Source organism: Vidua chalybeata, chromosome 2 (genome assembly GCF_026979565.1).
Source record: "Vidua chalybeata isolate OUT-0048 chromosome 2, bVidCha1 merged haplotype, whole genome shotgun sequence".
In the NCBI taxonomy this organism is placed as follows: domain Eukaryota; kingdom Metazoa; phylum Chordata; class Aves; order Passeriformes; family Viduidae; genus Vidua; species Vidua chalybeata.
In genome coordinates this window covers 101,492,944-101,518,655 of record NC_071531.1, presented here as the reverse complement: position 1 = coordinate 101,518,655, position 25,712 = coordinate 101,492,944, and the positions used below count along the sequence as shown (strand labels likewise).

At 35.7% G+C, this 25,712-nt stretch overlaps 1 protein-coding gene across 2 annotated transcripts in view; it reads right to left on the bottom strand.

The window, feature by feature from the left end:
- Nucleotides 1-25,712, bottom strand: part of VWA8 (von Willebrand factor A domain containing 8) — a 180,126-nt gene that overhangs the window by 128,834 nt on the left and 25,580 nt on the right. For both annotated transcript variants that reach the window (XM_053934989.1, XM_053934990.1), the window contains exons 4-10: nucleotides 24,751-24,861; nucleotides 13,082-13,249; nucleotides 11,126-11,290; nucleotides 10,676-10,725; nucleotides 10,250-10,358; nucleotides 7,273-7,377; nucleotides 640-771 (exon numbers count right to left, since the gene is read on the bottom strand). In XM_053934989.1, the coding sequence (XP_053790964.1) occupies nucleotides 640-771; nucleotides 7,273-7,377; nucleotides 10,250-10,358; nucleotides 10,676-10,725; nucleotides 11,126-11,290; nucleotides 13,082-13,249; nucleotides 24,751-24,861 (840 nt within the window). The remainder of the gene's footprint in view (nucleotides 1-639; nucleotides 772-7,272; nucleotides 7,378-10,249; nucleotides 10,359-10,675; nucleotides 10,726-11,125; nucleotides 11,291-13,081; nucleotides 13,250-24,750; nucleotides 24,862-25,712) is intronic.

Genomic DNA, 25,712 nt, shown 5'->3' with positions numbered 1-25,712 from the left:
TCCTCACCAATATTATTATAATCTCTCTGACTCCTACTAATTCACCTTCTTTATAGACTCTCTAGACTCTCCAAATTCAACATTAACTTCAAATTCTCAGATCAGCATCTGTTTCCTGAGTAAGAACTTATTTCACCACCTAGCAGGTCATAAACTTCATTGGACAAAACTCAAACTAATCATATTTGATGTGATTACTTTGTTCCATTTTCCCAACATCCTGTGTCGGAATATTACCAAGCACTCATTAGATTTTATTTGAAGTGTAAACAAAGACAGACTATTGTTTTTACAAAAAGAAAAAGGGAAAGCAGCATTAAGAGCATCATAAGTACTCTCTGCTATTCTAATCCAATAAAACAAAAAAAAAAAGAAATTGAATGGCTTTTTCTTTCATCCAAACCGTAATGATTCACATGGAGGAAACTATGACTTTATCTAGAAATAAAATAATGTGTGTCCATAAACTAATATTCCACTATCTAAATGCATCTCCAATAAATACCACGTGTTATTCTACCAAAAAATGTTCAGTGCAACTGACTTTTACCACCAAGTGTGTCAAATTCTTGAAGAGACGAAAACAAGTTAGTGTTTTTTAAAAACATATTATAGTTCGATGAATATATAAATTCATACCTGGAATGTCACTTCTTTTCCACCAATTTGGATAGTTACATCAGCCTTAAAGGGTTTGTTTCCATGTGCATTTTCTACTCTAGTAATCTTCCTGGGAAACAAGTGGTTTTCTGAATCTTGAAGCTCAAAGCGCTGTAAAATTCAGGGGTGAGGAAATAAATTGTTAAAAACAACTTTCTGGTTTTTTTGTTCCTTCTAAAATAACACCAGAAGCATACTCATAATTAATTGCTTGTAAAGTCCTAAATCCATTTACTTCAACTTTTACTGCAGATACCTGTGTGCACATTCTTCATGGCTGATATATTTTACATTGAAAACCAAAGCAGAGAGATTGAATACTTATTCAGACTGTAGTGACAGATGTAAAGTGAAAATGTCACATGGTGACTTGGCCAAGTCTTGGCCTTACAGTCTAAAATAAAACAAGAAATTAACCATAACCTTTAGCATGTGTAATAATAAATCACCTATCTCTGCAGCTCATTATAACCAACTGTAGAGTTAAACATCTGACTACCAATAAAAATAACCATCAAACATTGCATTTACTTAGTTTCATAGCTGCCTCATACAATGAAAATTGAGGACAACCTGTACAAATTAAGCCTTCAGCATGTTCTGGGTATATCAAGGACAAAACACGACCTATGCTTTCTTAATCTTCTTTTGAGCATTATACTCTTTATTTTTGCTGTACATAGAAAGCACAAAAATAATTTTAAAATGTTTAGTAAGTAAATGTTCACATTGGAGACTTTATGCGCAAAAAAGCTAACAACTGGAACTACTGAATTCATAGAGCCATTTTATTCCACAGAATGAAAGTTGAGTAAACTAAAGAAAAAGGAGTACTGTCCAGCTCCTTAGAATTCTTAGAAAACAGAGGTTTTTAAACAGAATTCATTCATGTAAAAGCACTCTTAAAAGACATATAGTATTATTACTACTAGGATTCATAGCATTGCCTATTAGTTCAAAAAGAACACTGAGATGTATTTTTACAAAAGCTTTTTCTCTTCATCACTTTGTAAATTTCCATTCTGGAGCAAAAACTTACAAAAATACTATGTTGAAACACTTAAGGTAAATGTACTTTAGTAAAGGGCTGCACCAAATTACATTCTTATTGTAACAGCTGAGTCTACTTCAGATACCATTAAATTCTTAGACAAAAAGAGACAGGAATGCATACTGAGTACCATCTCCAAGTATGATTCTAAGAAACATTCCAGCTACGATTCTGTGAAAGCAACTACCAAATGTTCTCACTCTTATCTTCATTAATAAATTGCAATATTCTTACTAATTTAATGGCATATTGGAGAGAGTCAAGGGTGCTTATATACAAAATTGCCAACTGCTTGTACACTAAATCCCTTACCAACAAGAGAAGATAGCTGTGAGTGAGCAAGATTACCTGCACCGGCAGACACTGGATGTTGAGTAACAAGGGTTTAGAGACAGCAACAACAGAATTGCATGCAAAGATCTTAGGAGTTTAAAATTTCTAAGGTGTTTTTTTGATTGGTTGGGATTGTTTTGGTGGGATTTTCTTTGTTGTTCCTTGTTGTTGTTGAGGGTTCTGTAGCATTTTAGACATTAAGTCAGGACAGTGAAAGAAGAATGTCTATGTGCAGATTGTTACTGAATTTACACAATCTACACAATTTACACAATTCATCTAAGTTAATTTGAATTTATCACATGTAATTACATAGATGTTGCTGAACTGAATACTCTGGTAATTAAACAACCTCACACCTCTAGTAAATACCACACTTACACCTGAACAGGAACAACAAACAAAACTGCCTGTGGCTTTCAGATCAAGACAGGTCTCTTTGACTCAGTTCTTTATTTAGAATTATGATAGGTAGAAGTGGAATCAGAGTGGCATAAAACGGATGTACAACACATTAAACACTGCTGCTGAGCTAGAAACAACTTCCTCTATAAAATATTTGAGCTGATAGCTGCAAAGGAAAAAAATATTTGTGGTTTGAGAGAACAACTACCGAGCACATTCAATATCAGAAAGTTTAAGAGATACTTGGAAAGCCAGAAGCAGGCAGCCTCACTGACTTAGAGGAAAGCAAAAAGAATAGACCAAAACCAGGGAAGTGGTTTGGCAGCTCATAATCATCAGGCCACCTTCTGTATGCCTAAGAACATGTGAGAAAAGGCAAACTGTAAAAGTTAGGGAAAAAAGGAAGAGGAATTCTGACCACTTGGAAGCATCTAATGATTGGCAATATCTCAAAATGGAAAATGAAAAGAATACACCAGTAATCCAGCAGGTCAAAGGAACAGAGAGCTAAAATGAGCCAGAGCTGCAGATGACCATTCAGTTGACTCCACAAGGCAGCTAGGCTATTCAAAAGAGACATGCAAAGATGTCTGGAAGATTCTCTGTATGGAAAGGAAAGAGAATTTTCCAAAGAACCAGAGGACTGAACTGCTTCACAAGGAGCAAAATAGGAACTGCGAATGCAAGATGGGATGGATTGATATATGAAGTCTGACAGATTCCACTACAATGGTATGTATTGGCACTAAGAGCATCTATTAATGCAAAACCCCAAAGATTATAAAGTACTTTGGAAGGAGCAAGAGAGAAACAAATCCTTCCTTAGAACAAAATTTGCAACAGAAATATCTTAGAAGAGAAAAGAAGAATTCTTTTCTCTGAAGAATTCTTTCTTGTCTAGACATGAAATAGAATTCCAGTCTTACAAGCATTCCTGTGTACTGTGAGACAGGGAAACAGTTTTCAATGAGGAGGTCAGGTAAGATTAAAGTGAGTGTGCAAGTAATACAAAAATGAGTAAAGGCAACAAAAAAACCTTTTATTTGATATAAGATCAAACTGTAAACACAGAATTAATCAAAGCATGAAAAAAATGAAGAAAAATTCTAGGGCTTTAAAGTGAAACTAAAAAAGGATATAGGCTAAAAGTGACTTGCTCATTTATTAAGATAAATCTGTTCTGTATGTATTTTTCTAAAATCTAATGGAAAGATTCTCACGACTAGAAGGTAAAAAAATCCAAACAGTGCGTGTTTCCAACACTGTGAAAAGGTGCACAAAAGGTAAGCGAGAATTAAAAGAGTAAACACAAAACATCTGATAAGTCTGGAGTAAAATACTGAAAGTTTATGGTACAATGAAGAAATAAATGCAGAAAATGTGGAGCCTCTTATTTGTCACCATGCTCAGCGTAAATGAAGCCAATCAGTTTTATAAAAGCCTCTTAGCTGCATACAGAAAACTCCAGTGCTGTGGGAAACATGCTCAAGCTTATTGCTTGACCATGTTTAACTGGAAGGTGTTTTCCTTGAAATCAGTGATTTCTCTGTATCTCAGTCTTGCAGAGAAAAACCATATATACTTTTAAACATGATTTTTACAATTATATTTCAAATGTTCATCTGTCAGTCAAAATAATTTCTCATGCCATGATTTCATGAAAGTTCTGAATTAAGGATAGTCTTTAAGAATCAGAATACAAATTGATACAGTTGCCAAAGTGCAGACACTTCAAATAAGAGTAAACAAAGCCACATCATTGACAAGTTTATTTTGATACTTTTGTCCTGTCTGTTGCAAGCTAGTGAACTAATGAAAGCTGCAAACTGTAGTACTTGTACAAATGCTTTTGTATGTTAAGCACCTCTAAAGACCACTGCTGATGCTGGATTAGTACACAGTCCTTAACTGCATTTTTTTATGCTAACTAGTTTTGAAACATGGAGTTACATTAGTATCAAATTACAAAGTTGGTTTATAGACATCCTTTTTTCCTCAACATTTTTCCAGGTTGGGTCTCACCAGAGGGGAATGGAGCCTCTCTCAGCCTGCTGGCTAAGCTGCTTTTGATGCAGCCCAGGGTACAGCTGGATTTCTGGGCTTAAAGCTCACATTACTGGGTCATGTTAAGTTTCTCATCCACAAACACTCCCAAGAAACTACCTTCACTCCCATGGAAGATATAAGTCAATGTGTCACATTATTTCATTACTGAGAATAAGAATTACAAGTAATGCCTTGATTTTGGTGCTGCCTCAGTAAGCAAGGTGCATAAGGAAAGGATTTCTCCAAGTTGAAGATAACATTTGGGAAGACAGTGCTTTAAGAATGTGATCTCTTCAGGAAACATGCACAGCATCTAACAGCTGCCAAAACTACCTGTTTGGCATAACTACAGGCATTCTCACTTCTCAGCTCCAACAGCTGACTGGAAGGGAAAATATCCTGATATTAGGGTATGTTATCAGCTATATTACTACATCCCCATATCTGCCTCTGAGTGAGACACCTAAACTTTACATTCCATTGTCGGAAATTTGGGGGTTTTTTATTTAAATGTTAGGTGAGTTTAAGAAGTGATTGAATACACAAAATAATCCATCAATGCCAACACACTTACAGTATTTTTTTGGTTTTTTCAACTCTTGTTATTACCCAGTTAAGATTAGCATTTCCTTTTACACAGAAAGAAGTATTCAGTAGCAATTATTACCTGGACACTCTCAGGAAACCCACAGATAAGAGGAGTCTTGCTTCTGCTACACTCCTCTCCCTCACCATTCTTATAGAATGTAAAAAATAATCTCTCATTAAAATTTATACAGTTCTGGAGCTGCTATTATTATAACATCATTATAAACAGATGTTCCTCAATACAACCAGTTATTTTCTGTATTTCTTAAGGTCCGTTGCTTAACAAGATTTGTGGTGTGCAAAGAGAATAAAATGCCAAATGATTTTATATGTACTTGTTGACATAGTAAGTGAAGGTAGTGATGAGGAAGACTGTCTTTAAAAAGAGGAAAATTAACACAGAAAAATCTGTGAATGAGGTACTTAAAAGGAGATTATTATTGAGAAAAACACATGGCACAGGACTGTGTCCATATGGTTCTTGAAAATCTCCAGTGAGGAAGACCCCACAACCTCTCAGGGCAATGTGTTCCAGTGCTGGGTTACCCGCACAGTAAAGAAGTTCTTCCTCATATTCAGATGGAAGTTCCTGTGCAGTAGTTAAAGGCAAGTGACAAATGACTTCAGGTCCTGGACTTCAAGCCATATTGGCTTATTCAGAGAAGTGGTAGGTAGGATCCCACCAGAGTCAGCTTTGACGGTTCAGAAAAGCTAGCAAGTCATTCAGGACAACCTCCTAATCAAATGCAAGGACTGTCCATCCCAAAACTGAGGAAGACAAGAAGGACAGCAGCCCAGTTACACAGAGAATACAGGACTGAACTCCAACGCAAAAAAGAGGGGAGAGAAGGGGGAAAGCAGGGATGGGCTGCAAATGTTTCCCTGACACATAAGCTTGGTTTTAGGGAAACCAAATATTTGCTTGCTACAAAGTTGGTTATTTCCAAATATGAACATAGAAATAGTATTTAATTTTCAGGACTGAAAGAACTGGTTAAAATGCTTTAATGCTAATTTTCAGCAACATATGTAACTCCTACAACATATTAAAAGTTAAAGAAAGCTGACACAGTGCTTACGTTTTAAAAGATAAAATAACCCATCATAATTATAGACTTTGTATGCTACTATTAAACATGGACAAACTGAAAAAACAGATCTGACCAACAAGAAACAACAAAAAGTAACACAGTCCAAATCCAGAGATTAATACAATCTATAATCATGCAATGGTGAATGTACTTTGTGCATGTGATAATTAGTCTTTCTAGAATCTTATCTTAAACGTCAAATGCCAGAGATATTTTTTTAAGCATTTGTCTACCTTAACCATACAAGTAACTATTTTCAAATTAATTAACCACTTTTTATATAATGAGGACTTTTCCGTAGTCTTTAACTGACGTCTAAATTTATCTAAGATTTCTGTTTTTATACAGAAATAATGAAGTACCCTGTCCTGGGGTGACTTCATGATGCTGAATTGTGTCCCCATTCATCTGTTTAGCACAGAAGTAAGTTCTGTCCCTTTAAAACTAGATCTGAGGGATCAAAGGGAGGGGGAAGTGCAGTTTGTGTGTGCAGAAGCTTCATTTTCACTCGCCCACATTCCTCACTCTCTCAGTGTAAGTTGTCTGCAGCACGGACAGAGGGACAGGGCTCTCCTTTGCTCTTAGTTAGTTTTTAGCTACCTGAGGCAGAGAAGTTCCCTGGACTGTGTTTGGTTTTTGTTTTTCTTGGAACTGTTCAGCCCCACTCTGGACTGAAATCCCAGAAAAACACTGTGAGCTCTCACCTGTGGCCCACTGGAGCCCAGGACACAGCATTACCCAGTGCAGGAGGGACTGGTAAGAGACTGAGTGAGCTGAGCTGCAGCCCATGACAAGGACTCTGAATTTGTCATCTCTTCAGAACAACGAGAGGTTCCATTGTTTAATGTTATTCTTTTTTCAATGTTTGTGAATACTTTGCTTGTTAAATCAGCATTTTTTCCACTTTTCTCAAAAGGAGGTTTACGTCTCAAACCAGTTGGGGGAGAGGCCACTTGAATTTATTTTCTAGAAAAGACCACTTCCGAAGTTTCCTCATAAAATTTGCCCCAAAGCAGGACATACCATTAATCAGGAGAACTACTGCCATAATCCATCACTCTCTAGAATTATAATATAAATATATTGTTCAATACTTACTTTTAACATGTCTTTGACTGCAGTCTTGCCTTCCTTTCCAAGGAAAAGATGATAGGGGTAAAGCCGGTCAATAACATGCTGGACTGACATCATAGGAAAGGAATCCTAATTAAAATTTTAAAAAATTGAAAAAAATTATTGGCTCATTCTGTCACTAGCCATTAACCCAAAATTATGCACAGCTCTGAACTTAAAATAAGACTGTAAGGGCAATATGCAAAGGACCACTACAAGCAGTATTTGACTAGATGTCAAAACAGCCACTTCTCAGGTGTAATTCATTATAAATTTAAGTGTCCAAAGTAGATTAGAAGAACTATATTCTAAAAATTATTTTCTTTATTGTGCATAAATGGAAGCTACAGTGACTGGCTCAAATACCCAAAGACAATATGGCCAAGAGAGACAAATCCCACCACAAGTAAATGAGTTTTACAGCACTACCAGAAAAAAAAAACTTACGACAAGAAATCAGTATTTCAATAATAATCTGCACATTCACAGCAATTTATAGTATTTCATTTTGATTCTGATCAGTTCTACTTAACAAATTAGGTGATAGAAATTTCTGAACAGTTTAATTAAAACTGTGCTGTTTTGAAAAGAATAACTAAGTATGCTTGTACTTCCTACAGAAAAAAAACCCAACCTTTTTTTTTTACTACCTCCCTGTTAGATTTAAGTACTAAGTTAGTACTTTTGCCAACTGCTGCCTGAATTAGAAACACATTTGACTATTTTGCTGCAGCAATAAAGAAAGAAAAATGCATTTATGACTACTGAAGACACTATGCATAAAGCCTTTCCTGGTAGAAAAAAGACATTTTAAACTCTCTCTCAATTGATTAAATATTGATCGTTTGCTTTGAAATTGACTTGCAAATTTTTAAGGATTATTTGTGTGTAACATTAGTGGGAAACAGTCATTTGACTGGCACTATCTTTTTAAGCCTTCATCAAAGCAAATAAAGCAATTCAAATAAAATGAACTGATTTTCAGTGATACACTTGGATTTACATAAGCACACAATAGAAAGAAGAGTTCCTTGGAAATGAAACCAGGAGACACATATTTTATGAAATGTGTAATTCAATTTATAAGCAGTAACACTATTTATAATGTTCCACATAAAAAAAAAAACCCAGTAAAAATAAACCAGTTATTGCACTGTAGTAAATGTACAGCTTCAAGGATCAGGGAGCCCTTTATTGCATTTTAAAAGCCCTTCCTCTATATATAAAGACATACCATGTAATTTTTTTCACATTATCTCAAATTAGTAATAATTACAATGAAATGTATAAAATAAGTCTCTTCAGAACAAGACCCTATGAAAAATTTTCCCTTTTGTCAGGCAGAGTTCTCAAACTAAGAAATTATGTTTTGGGACTGTGTGACTCTATGACAGAAGAGAAGAAACTATTCATCACAATGCACTCTCTTCACACTTTTAAACAGTTAAAGTAACTAAACTAGAAGCAGTGTATGGCACTGACCCAACATACAAAGGAAAAATGATGTAGCTCAAAATCACTGAGCACAGCTTAGAAATCCAAGTGATTAAAACTAATTCTAAAATAAACAGTTTCCATTTACCTAAAAAAAGACACTCATACAATGGTAACAGTTCACATTCTCTAATGTAAAATAAAATGCTTCCTTCACTCCATAGTTTAGATAATAGCTTAAGGCTCATTTTCTTTCTGTTACTCTGAAAGCCATCTGGCATTCATTTAAAAATAATTTTTCACTTTGTGGCTCAAAGAATAAAAAGTTGCAATTTATTTCAAAATCCAACAATATTTTCTCCCAAAGCCCTTCAAATACTACTTCATTTCACTGCACTTGAATTTTCATCATTTCTTAATATCTAATGTAGGACCCCTAATTCAGAAAACAAATTCTCTAAGTATCCAGCACAACTGAGGGTCGATTGAGCACCACAGTAACAGAAGTAATTGATATGCTTTAATGTTTATAATCCAATAAAATATGTAGGAAGTGATCTGCTGCTGAGCAGTACCATAGATAAAACGATTGCACATGAGACAACAGAGAGCTATCAAGAGTTCCTTCTACAGACATCTGCACCTTGGAGAGTGGGTCTGAGAAACTCTCCTGGCATTTTACCCTCCTGGGTTGACCATACCTTCCTGCATGCAAAAGGGCACCAACCCTTCTCTCTTTATACAGATCTCACGTCCCTGACTTCCTTAAGGAAGCACCTTCCAAGTTGTCTTTGACTTTTTACCATGTAATTATAAAGTCCAAGGGACAAAGGACTATCCAGGAAAGCAGAAAGACTGACACACCTTCAGTCCTGAGCTGCCTGACCTGTCACTGTGAACTCTACAGATGTACAATTCCTATTTCCCTCTGGACTTAGCTGTCAGGAAGCACTGCATCTTCGAGAGTACACAGCCTGCATCTTCACATAATCCTCCATTTTTGTTTATTCTAAATTCATCAGTCAGCCCAAAGACGTAATGTAGGCTTCCTCTCATACAATTTAACTGTTTCCTATGCCCACATTTGTTTTGGGTCCTTTAAGGTGTCAGTGGAGAGCAACAGGTATCTTTGTAGTGTAATCAACATGATTTACATGTGTAACATTAAATACAAAGTACTTTTGGATTGTGGTTTTTATTTCTCTCCACTTGCTACCTCAGTGCCATCAGATAAACTGTAGATGCCCTGAAGTCTGGTACGGTGATTTACCAGAGGGGGGGAAATAATAAAATGAGCACTAAGATACATTCAATAACAACACAAATCTTATGTCATACCATACTTTGTTCTTCAGTATTATGCTATATGTTTGGTTAAAGTATTATCCAGATATCTGACTGAGACTTTTCTCCCTCAAACTATTCTTAGTGTTTTCATGTTAATCTTCTTCTAACAACATGAATAAACCAAATCTAATTCTGAGCAATTTTAAACCCAAACGGTTTCACAGCACACGTATGCACATACCAAAATCTGAACTGCAGCCGATAAGCTGTCTAAAGGAAAATCTGGAAGTCCCAATGTAGAAGATTCTTGAGAGCAGAGAGTTGTAGCAAAAGACAGGAGCTGAGAAATTCTGCATATGAAAAAGTAATTACAGAGTTTTATACATGCTATCTGTATTTAAAATACTAAAGCATAAAAAGTTAAATATAGTAAAAGATGCTGAAAGTACTTCTGAGTGCACACAAGTAAGGTGTGACCAAAGTTCTAAAGCACTAAGGATTCATTATATGAAGGCTGCATACAAAAAGCTGTGGGAGCATATGCCCACACACATTAAAAATTTCTTCATTTCTGATCTCTGCACAGTGATAGAGACACAAAAATAGCATGGAATTTTGAAAGGACATAGGTTCTTCAATAAATTTTTTTCTAATTATGAAAAATTACCTCTCTGTAGAAACATTTGATCCAATTGAATATAACAGCTGAAGATGGTCCTGGAAATAGAACATAAAATCACAGAGTAAATTAATTTTGGCATCATACTGTGGGTCACAGGTCATGATATGAAGCATTCTCTCTTTCCCTCTAATTTAGACATGAGGATTCATTCTACTCACCCCTTGACACAGAATTAATTTTATTTAAGAATAAAAAAAGATCAAATTCTTTATTTTAGGGCTGTGCTATGGAAGTTACTTTGCTACTGCAACATTCCACAGCAACTCTAAGACTGCATGTCAGGAATTTACTATGCAATATGAAAATATGAAAAATGCACCTTAAGATAAATTTGTTACCCAAGAATTCTTTTCAGAGGTGAGGTAAGTAAAACATAACATCAGAATATAAACTCTACTCAATACAAATGATCCAGTCTTCTGCTACCACACTCACCTTAAAGGGGAGATGATAAACATCTCTAGCTTGAAATCGAGATCGAAGGGGTGGATCCAAAGGGTTACCAGAGTATTTAGGTACTGGCAGGCCCAAGGCTATCACTCGGAAATCTTCACTAACCCGAACAATCTTCCATGCATCTAACTCTGATTTTGTATGCTCCTAAATAAATTAAAACAAAGCAATAGGAAAAAAAAAAAAAAAAACAAAACCACACTGTGTCATTAAAAACTTATGATGACTAAGCTCCAGCTCAACTAAAAGCCCCAGTCCTTCAGCCTAAATGTGGTATTTCTCAGATGTTCTTGTCTTTCATGCAGTGACTAGAAAGACTTGAACCAGTCAAATCTCTGGATGATAAAAACAAGTTTTTCCAAAATGAACGTAGAAAAAAACTGATCAATTAGGTATAGCTTTCAGACCTGTAGCATAATGAACAAAAACCCTAGAGATGACGGTGCCTGTTGTGATGTTACCTTACATTACATCTTGTGAAAATGTACAAATACAACACTCTTTCTACAAAGAACAGAAAACAAACTCACCACAAAATATATTTTATTGTAGAACATTAGAAGTGTGTTACAATGAACAAGGCTTTTTCTTCTTTTTTCCCTCTCTTATAAGTGCAAAGGCAAATAAAATCTCCATTTTAGAAGCTTCATTCACAAATTATACTTTATTATTTGAAATAATACAGAACTAGTCTCATTCATGAGGACAGTAAATATCGTATTATGTCACGCAAAGGATTATTTGCATACAAAAATGCTCTCTTTCTATCCACATTACAGTTAAGTCCTCCCTAAAACTATACATGAATACATTTCCTTCAGACCTAAATGCTCAGAAATTATTCACACAGGAGGAGCAAAATTGAACATCAGTTTGTATAATAAAATAGACCCCAAACAACAATATTAGATTTACTATTGTAGCAAGCGATTTATTTAATTCATATACTATTATCAGTGTGCCTGAGGTAATTGCTTTGAAACATTTAATCATCAGAAAAGTGTTTAAAAGGAAGAAAGATGTTTCACAACCAAATCTTAGTTTGAATTCTCATTTTCATTCTTTAAATACAATTACATTTTAAAAGCTTGTTTTTGAAATATAATAATAATAATGCCTCCAGTAATTGCATCTACTAATTAAATATTACAAAAAAATTTTTTATGGTACTTCAGCACAGCTGGCAACCTCATACAATTGAGATCAGTGTCTGAAGGCTTATTGCAAATTTCCTTGCTGTGCCACATGGGTTTGAATCACACACCTAACCACAGGTGCGACGGAAGAGAAACATGAAGAAACAGGTGAGGAAGCAGGTGTCAGACTGACAGGTATGTGACTGGAAACTACAGTACATGGAACTAAGATGCAAAGTACTACTGAAACTGTCAAAAAAAAAAGCCTGAAGAGTATCCACCCATGCAGTGAGGCTCAAAGATATGAAAATGGTTTAAAGCAGTAATGAGAGCAGACACTGAAATCCCATTTCCCATCAAAGGAAAAGCCTCTAACCGTTTTCTATAGTTTAGACTGCTGTTTACATATACTTTTGTAAATTAAAGGCAAAACAGCACCAATATAGTGACTGAATACAGAGATACTTATCTTTTGATATCCTAATATTTTAAAAGCTTAGCAACAAGGCTACTGCCATGCTGAAGCATTATCTGAACTTCATGGCAACTTAAATATCTTTTTACAAGGACATTTCAGTTATTCTCACATTGTGGCTTTCACATTTTAGAAACATACAGGCTTCATACAAGGTTAATATGGACTACTCTTTTTCATATGTAGATAACACAGAAAAAAAAGCTGAAACCTTGGTGAAATTTCCCCCATTTGAATCCTAAAGTACTCTCTCCTTCACAATAATATTCCAGCACTACCAAGAAGAGGAGGCAAAAAAAAAAAAAAATTCAAATAACATTTCCATACCTGCAAAAGTTTGTCATAACGATCTGCAGACATGAGAAAACGACCATCTTCAAGCTGCATTTCCCTATTCTCCAGCAAATTGTTTAACACTGGCAGGACATTCCGCTCAGCCTTCTCCAAGCCTTCCAGAACAAGGATTCTGCCTTCAGTAGCTGCACGAACTGCACACTTAAAAAAAAAAAAAAATAAAGCCCCCCAACATTTAATAGAAATGTTAATAGAAATAAACTTTACATAATTAATTCAAACAATTATTTTCTTAAAAAAGAACCTACAGGTTCTTCCAAGAACTTTCCCCAAAGAACTTTTATTTCTATAAGAATCAACATGACTCAATGCAGCCATTAACTTGATAATCCTTTGAAAACTTAGGGTTAGAAAATGGCTTCTTTTCTACTTTATTGGTTGTTTATATATGGCTGCTTCTTAATGTGGAACCAAAATGTAAAACTAACCTCTGGTGCTGATGATTTTGTGCAACTTTGTTACAATGACATTAATTCAAGTACATTAAGTACACTTGATATCCAATAATTATAATTACTCCCCAGTAAAAACTCTGAAATACAATGCATTCTTGTCTTCCTCTGATTTGCAGAAATTTAAGCTGATAATAATGTGGCAGGTTTGGGCACAGGCAACATTTAGAGGCACCAGTCTTTTTTTGCATTCCTATCACATTTAAACACAATTTCAGACACAAGCACAGTTGCAAAGGGAGAACAAATGAAATCTTTTCCCAGCATGTCTCCTATAAACTCCTACAGAAGAACCTGTCATATAATGCTAGATGAAAATCACTGATGAATACAATAGATGCCAAAAAAATAGGTCAGACAGAAAGAAGGAAGATATGAAAAAGAATAATGAAGACGCACCAGAATACAAAAATAACCCACCAAAAAATTACATTTGAAAGCAGACTTATAAAAGACAAATGCATATGGATAAAGTAGGAACAAAGATGAGTTCAGCACAACAAATTAATTGCTGCATGGGTTTAAAGCACACAGCTGACTCAGACACCCATTTGAGGAGACACAGAAGACACCTGCCCTGGTTTCAGAGAGGGGTCAGAGCTCAGAGCCACATGAACATGGCCAGGCTGCTGTTCTACACCATACAGGTCATCACGAGGTGTGGCTTCAGGGGAAGCAAAGGGTGAGCACAAACCACGGGTGGGACACTGTCTCCACTCTCTCTGGGAGTCCCATGGGTGGGACACGTCTCCACTCTCTCAGGACCAGCCATGGCAACCCTGCCCTCCCCTTCCCATGGCTCAGGAGAGTGTGGCTCTGGGTGATGAAAGCAGCTGAGCCCAGTGGAGCCTGGCAAAGCGGTCTGGAAGTGGAGCTGGCACAGAGACAAATCTCAGCAGAGCCAGCGCGGCATGGTGCCAGTGCGGGAAGTGGCAGCAAAACCAGGATGAGAGGAGCTCAGCCCAAACCAAGCCTCAGAGGCAGGGACTGGTCAAAAGTGGCAGTGCCACATGGAACAGAGTTGTCCAGAAACAAGTGGCATGGTGCAAGGTGACCGATTTTCAGGGGTTGTCCATCACTGCTTTTCATTGTCTCGGAGCTAGGGAGGAGAAGCACTGACTGTGGGAGCATCCACCGTCTTGTCTTTGTCTGGGGAAGCCAGAACTAAGCTGAGGTAGTGAACACCTTTTGTGTGTAAAGCATGTTTTCTTTTTTTTGGTATACTTTTGTTGCTAATATTGTTGCTTTTACTGCGCATTTCTTATTCCATTGCTGTTTGCTTTAGGTAAATTGCTATCTCAACCCACATCTTGGACTTTGTTCCTCTCTCACCAGAGGGGGAAGGGGGAAAGGGGAGAGGCTTATTTGCAGTTTAATTTCTGTCTGGTGTTAAACCAACACAACACTAAACAATAAGACTAATCAAGATGCTTCAGTGCAATTTAGAAGCATAACTTAAAACTGGCAAATTAGCCATGGAGTAAACTTTTCACATCACTATTAAGATGGAAACAATTCCTTATTATCAATGTATCTAATCTGGACTCAGGCAAACATTACTGAATAAAAACACTCGAAAATCCTGGTACAGATCTCCAGATCAAGTTCCCTTCTTAGAAGGACAGCACTTTTATATTTAGCTTCATAATCAGTATCAGAGGAACCTGGAATAAGCCCATTAAACAAGGACTAAACCTCAAATTATTTCTCTTCCACTGAACCACTAATTCTTCAAAAAAAGCAATTAATTTTTTTCTTCATTCAGGACATCATACGCTACCTAACAGGCAACATAAAACACCTCTCTCCTCATCCCATAAAATGTGTACAAAGAACAAATTTTCTACTAACATTCTTCCCTAGGAAGGTCATTGGTCATATCAAAAATCTGCTCCAACCTGCTTGAATAGAAAACCTGAGTCTCCAGCAGACAGTCCAGTACCTGGCACGAACAAAATGCTATTCTGTCTAAATGCAGCTTGGAGACATAGCCAGAACTTGTTTTAACAAACAATTTATTTGCCAAGCTGGTTGGATTCTGCATATTATAAGTCTATGAAGACTTTATGACTGATTTTTACTAGCCAGAGGAAAATGCACATTCTGTTCATATGGTTTCAAAATATTTTGAGTATCCATAGAATCTTGTTGACTCATGTTGAGACACACGCACACTATGGATGTGTTGAAGTAACAGGCTTCCAGTACTAACAAAAACCTCTCTCTTGAACTGGTTTATGAAGAAAATCTGCTGTAGGGGTAGACAGCAAATATAAGGAAGTGCACAACAATCATTAATTTCAAGAAAAAATGCTCTCCATTAACAATGCAATCCTGAGAAGCAGCTTACGATATACACTGTACTGACTGCTGATCGTCAGCTTACAGGATCAAAATTTAAAAAGTACAGAACTTGGAAACTGTTTGAAGTTTTTATTAAAAATTCTGTTTCTCAGGAAAATAAAATTTTAAATTATCTTTGCCTACCTATATGCATATTTTATAATCAGATTCAGGAAAGGTTGAATTCACAACCATGTTTTTTTATTTCATAATCAAAGACAACTCATGACATTGATACCACCACCACCCCAGGGCACTAATTTACTCTGATGTGCTTTTTTCCATCTTCAAAGCATAGCTGAATACTAGAAATTGTTCTCTAGAATACAATGAAGCAAGTGCACGCTTCATCTATCTCTAAAGTTTTTGTGTTAAGTAGCATAAAGTCTGCTCTTAAGACCAGAAGAGCTGAAATATCTCTCTCTGAATTGTACTGTTTCTGTATTCTTGTTGGTAATTTTTTCCAATAAGCTAGGCATACTACAAGGCATCCTCTGAAAACATCAGTTTTAGCTGTGTATTGATGGATTGGTATGGAAGCTAAAACGCATTTAAAAAACCAGAGGAAGCAAAGTAAGTTTGCAATCTGTCACTGAAAATTATTTTTATAAATGTTTCCAAGAAACAAATCTTCATAATTCTATAATGGGAACCCAGAGAGAGTTGCACTGACCCCCTCTCTCATTAGTTTTGTTCAGTCTAAATGTCTAACCACAAATTTGATGGGGAGGGGTTTATATCATGTAACCTTGTTGCTAAATCTGACATTAAACATATTAATTCTTATTAAAAGGTCAAGAAGGATTTGTTAAAAGTTTACTTTCATATTTATTGTCACTGCAGCAAAGGGACTATTTTGCTCTTCAGAGGACAGATGCTGCTGCCTCCCACCTGTGCTGCCAGAGCTCTGGAAAGCTGGTAACCTGGATACCTGCTCCAGAAAATACCTGCAGCTACCAGAGACTGGGAGCAGAAATACTTCACACAACACTGCTCTCATTGTAGTGGCTTTATGCAACAAATATATTATGCAGAATGCTTACAATGGTTTCACACTGCACCTACAAAAAAAAAAATTAAAGGCAAAAACACTTTAGGAACAAGACAACCGTAGGCAGCCTTTCATTGACTCTCCTGTAGCTGAATCATGGCAAGCAGTGCAAAATAGGACAAATGCAGGAAGCTGTAAACCCTATTTTTTTACATAAATCACAGCGTATAAACATATGGATGAAGTTATATAGTGTCAGAACAGGAAGGACAGAAAAAAGCTCACCGCAAAGCACACACTGAAATGCAAAAACATCAGAGAAAGAAGACATTTTTACATAGACTATCAAAATAGTTTGTAAAGCCACAGAAGTTTTAACAATATAGTTTTCACATACCAGAACTGAAGTGGCAGTTCTTTTCTCTCAGGAAAATGCTTATTGCACACCAGAACATTCTGGTTGTCCTGAAATCCATGAAGAAGGTTCTTGGGGAACTCCAAAGGACTTTTTTCAAATCTGAGCATCATTTAGAATATGATGGACCAACTACATTCAGAATTGTTTTATAATTAAAAGGCTGGAAATTGCTCAACAGTAATCAATAACTGTGTCTTTTACAGGAGCTACCTCAAGGTACATTTTTAGGGTTTTGTTACATGATGACTTGCCCCGCTCTGAAAACTGGATCCCTGTAATGACATCTCAAGCACAGCAACCATAAGAATGTAGAAAAACAACACTACAAGCATCTCAGTGAACACGAGAACTAATGAGGTAAGGATCCTCTACATCTGCAGCCTACGTTTCAGATGTCCCTTCCAATGGAATATCTTGTTCCCACCACCCACACAATATCCCACACAAACTCATCCACCCAATTCTTTCCACTCAGTTCTCTATCTCATAAACATCACAACAATGTAATGTCCAGATGTCACTTATGATGAAAAGAGATCCTGAACAACCATCTGGTAAAGACAACACAAAACTTGGGCTGGTTTTGGGCTAACAAAATGGTGACTGGCTGCAGCAGGCTGACAAAACATGAACTATTAAATACGTGGTACAGTCTGTCTTCCATAGATGAGAGGTTTGAGTCCCTGTAACCTACCATGCTAACAAATATCACAAAACTCAGAGGAAATTGATATCTTCTAAATTCATTTCCATGAGTCAAATAAAATTAATCCAACCTTTAAAATTTAAATTGTTAAAACTACCCAATAAGTAAAAGAAAACAGGAAAAGAAATGACAGAGAAGTAGAATGGAATATGAGGAGCTTTTACTGACTCCTACTGGGGAAACTACTTTGTTAGACTTTCAAGATATGTGTAAAAGACATACCCAATGGTATCTCTCTACCAAAGACTATATTGCAAGGTATTTGTTCAGCTTTAAGGCCTCTGAATTCCCTAGCTATTGTTTTCCCCCGTGAGTTGAGCAAACTAGAAACCTGTTGAGCCACAATAAAACAGATGACTACTTACTGGACTGAAGTAATAGAATCCTACAATAACAAATTTGTTCTGACTGTTCTTACAGATAGGTGTCACATCTGCCAATTTCCAGTCACCTGGGACTTCCACAGTTGACAAGGACTGCCAGTAAATGACCGAATATGAGAATAGGCTTTCTCCAAAGTAGAAATATCAGCAAAAAACTGCACAGTAAGATAAAGGTCTACTAAAGCCACATTCAGCCACTTTAAAAGCTAAAATGTCACATTTTAATGAAAACTTAATGCTATCTTTTTCCTTAAATATTTTGAAAATCTTATGCTAGTTGTTTAAAATAAAACATATTTAATAAAAAAGTTACGAATGTATAATGCCATTCCAAGATGAGACAACAAACAGGCCTATCATTCATCAAAAAAGTGTATTCTATCTTTTGTTACAAAATTTTTCACTTTGTAGATGATAAGCTACAGTTCTGCATTTTTGAACTTAGGCCACAAATACACTGAGTTACACGTATTCCAAATGTGATGTTCATATTTAATGAAAATAGTAACTAATATGATTAATCAAATTTAAAAAGTAACTTAAGAACTAATTTAACCTTTTTCTCCCTCTGTAATGGAGCAGGGGGCTACATCTTCACTATTCAGCCTACCTCCCCACTGAGTTAATCAAGTGTTTTCTGGGTAGGTTTTATAGCTATTTTTCTCCTGTGAGTTTAGCAAAATTACAGAGCAGATACTGTTATCCACTCCTTTTTTTATTTAAATATCCACAAAAGACAGAGAAATTGCAGTATACAGGAGTGCTGTCAGCTAGGCTAGCTGGTATCCAAAGAGGGAATCCAGCAGTCTGCAGCAGTTAAGTGTTTCAGTGAGGATGAATGGCCTGAACTGGTGAGCATCTATTTCATGATGCTATACCATGGCACAGAATGAAAAGTAGATAAAGGAATAAACTCCTGAATTCATTCGAGTTTTGAATCAGAAAACTTGGCTAGAAAAGTTTACCCTAGGAAGTGAATCAACATATGATGAGAGCATAAATATGTAAATGTGACAAGAATTGGAACAGTCTTTCATTTCAGTCATTGATTTTTGTTTCCCCAGTCACTGATTTCACCTTCCTTCACACAATTTTATTTTCCATTTTTGAAGTACCACACGTCAAGTGATCTGGTTTTACTTCCATTACCCCTTACCCTAACACGACAGTCAGGTGTTTTTGCAACAGTGCCTGCAAACTGTATTTACAAGAAATTATATCCCTGCCTTGGCAGGGTCCAACTATTTTAGCTGCTTTACAGCAAGTATCTTAGTATGAGAACCAGTTACATCAGGTACGCAAAACATTTTGCCTCGTGGCCAGAAACCAGGCCTAGCAGAGGGCAAACTGAGTTTCTTAACAGATTTATTAGTAAAAAAAAAAATCTACAATGAAATAAACCTAGGCAAGGTTTATTTTCTGTACAGGAATAAGAAAGGAGGGCAATTTAAATTTTTCTTCCTGATGAGCAGCAAAAAAAAAAGAAAATTAAATACTTGACAGATATCTAAAAATTATGAAGTTAATTATTACTCTTAAATCACTTTGACTCAGAGCACCATCCACCAAGTCCATATTGCCTATGGATATTATGATCCCACATATTACAAAATATTGCTCCTTTCCCCATAGCAGGAAATAACAGCTGAAAAGGAAGTGGAATATATGTGTAACAGATATGAACATAAGAAAAAAGTATCTCACATTTCTTATAAGGAATTATAAATACATGATCCTAATGTTCCTCACATTACATCACAGACATTCATCTATATGCCTTGTACATCAAAACAAGATACTAGAGTCTGAACTGCTAGACTAACAAATCTAGTTGAACACTGACACTTTAAGAAACATGAAGTATTGCAAATGATTATACCAAAATCACTTCTACAAGTTAAAAGGCTACCATACAGAGCCCTTTAACGTGCATTTTTCTTTTAGATAAAAGATATGTTATGTCAACATCAACAAAGATTAATTTCAACCAAATACTGTTGATTTCTATCTAATATTTCCCTCTTTGTCTCCAATGTAGGAGAAACTAAGAAAATTAATAGGAACATTCACACTTTTGGAGTGGATTGCCTGTCTCTTCTTTCTTCAGACTTCACTATCTTACTTCTTGTTCTAGGTACACAGATACTGCAGTGTTAGTCAGTCCATGAAATTACACTTTGCAACAATGTGGCTGTGGCTAACTTCCCAGCAGATCAAAAACCCACTGTCACCTCCAAGGCAGTAAGTTAATAGATCACAGAATCACACAATTTTCACTCAGTGGTTAATTTTTGTTAAAAGCTGAATCATTCTTACACATCTCTTTAAGAAAATATTGAAAGTTTTTTATCTGTATACACAAACATACACACATATGTGTATACACACACACTCTCAAATATTACAGTCTCACTCTCCAATATGATTATAATTTCATTCAATTAATCTCACATCTTATTTTATAATTCCCTTTCTAATCTGCTTTGATTAAAAGAAGCCAGACTCCAGACTGGGTAGTGCTACTCCAGGGGATTTCATGTTACCTTCATTTTACAGACAGTATGGTTTAAGTTGTCATTTCTGTCACTCTGGGTGTTTGTTTACCACATGAAGTGTTTCAAGCCATGTCAGAAGATTATTCTTCTGGTATCTTGACAATCAATTTTACATTTTGCCATTGTATAACTTAGTATGCTGGTGCAGTTAGGGATGTAAAAGTATTGTATTAAAAGGAGTATGTTCACATAATTCAAAGACACTGCAAAACAGTCTAACTTTGTACATTTAATGTAAATTCTGTAAGATAAAGGGTAAACAAAAAACGGGCATTCTGGACAAAGTGGTTTTCAACTCAATCCTGGAACAACACACCTCTCAAGCACTAACAAAGTAGATTAGCTGCTCTCCCAAATTCACCTGCTACATTAATGTAGGATTTCCTTAGATGTAATAATTATTAATGTAAAAGGCTGTAGTAATAAGAATTTAAACCAGGGATGAGACTTATGTAGCTCTACACACAAAATAAAAAGCAAAACTATACAGAAATGGGGGAAAAAAGATTTAAAAAAATCAAACCTAATTCCGTAATTTTTGGAAATACAATAGGCTATTAGAATCGTCTTACTGGTTCAATGAAATTGACAGCTTAACTGTTAGAGTTATAAAAGCAGAAAATCACTTTGCAAGACAAGTCTTCTATCAATAAAAGTAAAATCGGAAGGTACCCTTGGAATACTTATGTAATATGAAGTAATTCTAATTACTTGATATACAACATAATTAACCCATGCAAGAAATTAGAGAATAAAACCAATAGGTTACTTAATTAGCTCAGTAACAGCAATAATGACAATGTTGAGGCTTTTAACAGTGAATTAACAGCTGAAAGCCAAAATTAATGGCCCCAAGTAAGGACAAGCAAACAGGATTTTCTGCTGTCAGTACATGAATTAAAACAAATAATTTGCCATTACCTCATCACAATTTCTTTATTATACATTACTCTAATTGGCAGTGAATTTGACAATTCAATGTTTACCTTTATTTTAATTATCTATTAATTTATTTTAATGATCTATTAATTAAACCTTTATTAATTATCTATTTCTGAGGTATAAACCCCTTTTTTTTCAGCCTTCATCAGATATCTCTTCTAACTACCTAACTCCAACTCTCCCACTTGATTCACTCTAGTACTAAAAACTGCTGATATGCAAGAATATTTGAGATGCTGGCCTTTCAATATGGAATTTCAAGAACTACTTCCAAATGACTACCTCTCAAATATATTTTAATTATCTGCAATCATATTCTGTAACTTCATTTTAAAATATAGCAGATGTTTTGAAATCTCTGAGATAATAATTTACAGCATTTAATCTGTCACTATTAAATGTGGAGCTATAAACAACTACAACATCTTAACAGCCACTCCGAGATAACTTTGCAAACCTTTCTGTGTCTACAAACCCGATGAGCCGCTAAATTCAAGTTCTTTCTGGTCACAAGATGCCAGGTTTGTTATAGTATGTTATTATTCAAAGTGCAAAGTAACTACATTACTATATTATGACTTGCTTACAAAGAGCCTCATATATCTTAAGCAACAGGTAAGTTTTATTGAACCTGTAGAATTCAGACACAGGATGTCCTGGAAACCAGACTTGCAAGCTCTGCTGTCTTCTCTTGTGTGACATGAAGAGCAAACATGAGATTCTACAGGAAAGGAAATGGTACAACAATCTGAAAAGCAGAGTCTACTATCTTCAGTCCCTCACATGAATTCACATTCTCTTTGTCTCAGCTATGCCAACTGGAGCAATCCAAGCTCTTTAGGGAATATTTTGTTAGGGCTTCCTACTGATACCTTTCTCAGTTAATGGTTTGTAGTTTAAAGAAGAATAGTGTCTGGCTTCTGTAATGCTCTTAGTACAGCATCTGCAAACCTCAAAATCATTAAATTAACTCATTGAAATTCAGGCACCAGTGTAATCTGTAAAACTTTATAGCTCAATAATAGAACAGAATAACTAGAGCTATGATAGTTCTAAACTATGTACCATATTTTATTCATCTAACTAAAATGCAGGATGAGAAAACTTAAGCTGGAACATCACTATCTATGAGATTAATCCTTCATATTTCAAGTATTTTAGAAGTGTTCATCTAAATACCAAGTATTTATTTTTCCTAAGTTCCATTCATAACATACATTGGTTATAAACATACATACATTGGTTATAAATATGAAGAGTAAAATAGGAGCTCAGGAAAGATGCAACAGATTCCAACAGATTTTAGTACTTTGGTATCTTGCTAAAGTGAAGTCTTGGTCTGAAGTACTGCTGTGGTGGATTGTGGCAAAAAACTTTCAATTGAAAATTTCTAACTCACTGAGGAAGGTGGTCATCTTGGACCTTGATCTTAAGAAGCAAATCTTCCCAGAGTGTTCATGCTGAAGTGAGATGACTCAAAATCGATTATCCGACGTGAGGCTGCCTCACGGGGGATCAAGTTCTACAGACAAAGACGGCAGTAACAGACCATCTCACATCTCAGACAGCTTCTTACAGTCCTCGACACAGTGGCTCTTACAAATGTTAGTTAATTAATGCTATTACACCATGGGTCAATTACCTGGACTATCCTGTACCAAGTGTGAGGATAAGGCTGCCCATAACAGCAGACAGGTGTGGAGCTGACATTAGTCCATGAGTTAATCCCACAATCTACACAAGTGCTCTTATCCTCTGGTAAATGAGAAGCCATTTACAGCCCTAATACACAGTACAGTGCTTCAAATTATCTCCTATTGTGCAATCCTTGCATTTCCAGGTAAGCATGAAATAATTTGAAGTCCTAGAAGTAACTGAAATAAAATATATTTAGATTAATTGTTAATTCTTCATTCTGAGGATCTTCCACTGCTCAAAGCCATTTATTGTCGTTTCAAGAAAATCTGCTTAAAGGTTTCTTGAAAGTTTGGGAGCTGAAGAAGAGATCATTGGGAATTCAAGAAAAAAAAAGAAAGGAAAATGTTTCTTTAAAAGAGAGAACAAAGCTTTCTGGTTTTTTCTCACAAACACCTGCATGATGGTGATATCATTAACCTCTATTGCATCACCAACCAAAAACTCTTTAAGTTCATACTACATCAAAGGAACTCACCCATCTTATCTAACCAGAAACCTAACTTCCATAAAAATTGTAGGTATCTAGGAAAACAAACATTTCACATGAAGTGTGTATTTTACCTGCATAATCAGAAAGGAAATATGCCCCTGATAACTTATGAAGAGAAATCTTACCTAACCCAAGTCAGTCCATGGCTGTGTCAAATCAGCTACTGGTCTGGGGCAATGTGGAGGGCAGGAGTATTTAAATCATTATTTTATTCCAGATCAGCAGTGAGGTTTCAAATCAAATCTCCCTATTGTCTCCCTTTACTGTGCTTGGATCTCACAACACAGGGCAGTCATAAAACACACAAACTAGATGCTTTTACAATTAAACTAGATCAGAAGATTCATTTCAGGAATACACCTAATGTGATGCAAATTTTGAGGAAGAGACATACGAGGGTAGTGCTTATCTAACTTGCACAGAATGGACCTTACTCTTATCAAAAATGGTCTGTCTAAATCAACCTTGTAGTACAGCTAAAAGACCGAGTAATCTTAGATTTGGGTAAAGATAACATTTATGATAATCATGAGATCGTTGTGCAAGAAACTTTCTACTTGGATTAGAAACATGTCAATCCACATACTGATTTTTCATAAGATAAACCATGACTTCCTTCAAACTACTTGTGAAAGTTACTAGGTGGTGTATGACTACAACTTGCCTGGTCAAGATAAAAAGCACTGCCATCTCGGATCTCTCGTCGCTGTTTGAGGTCAGTTTCTGTGGTGTCCCTCGACAATGCAATATATTCAACCTCCCGCTTTGTCAGCTCCTGAGGACAACAGGCTAAAGTTATTGCAAAAATAACACTAGAACCCAAGTGACTGAACTTTAAGAAGACACTTAATGGTGTAATTGTACAAAAAAGCTCTAGGCAGCAGCACAATGATCTGAAATAACTCTGAACAAAATCTAATATCTCTTATTTTTAAAATGTTAACAGTGTGTTCTGACTCCAACAAAATGGTTTCAATTTCTGCTCAATAAACTTTTATTTTCCCCAAAACCTATTCTAGAAGAGCTATATACTCTTTCCATTGAACATCTGTAACATCCTGTAGGTTAATCTTCTGGTTCCAGACTCTGAAAAACAGCCAGCATCTACAAATCACAAATAAAAATCAGAAGTTTTCTGTAAAAGATTGAAATGTTCAACTCTCACAGTTCAGTAACACTTCAGTTGTGATTATTACCTGCACATGCTCTGCCAGTACACTGATGAACTATATTACTCTTATCCTCTCTTCCTTGGCTGTCGTGAGATGCACTCTGCATCCGTAAAACTATAGGCTATTTAAAAAAGGAGAACCCTTGGGTTATTGTTTTTCTTATTTTGATAATATATGAGATATACTTAGAATTTGCTCTCTTAAAGGAATAAAACCAATTTTCCCATGTATTTATAATAGATATTTCTGCTACTTCCATATCTGGGTTATCATGCATTCTGCTTAGGAAACAGATTCATAATGAAATGCTCTTAGCCCTTTTTCTTCAATTAAAGATGTCATTGATTTAGCAGACCTCTCTTAACAGGCAGCTTTCAACTATAGTTGTATGAAAAAATAAAGCAAATGAAACTAAATAAAAAGCAAATGAAACCAAATAAAACTATTTTTTTCT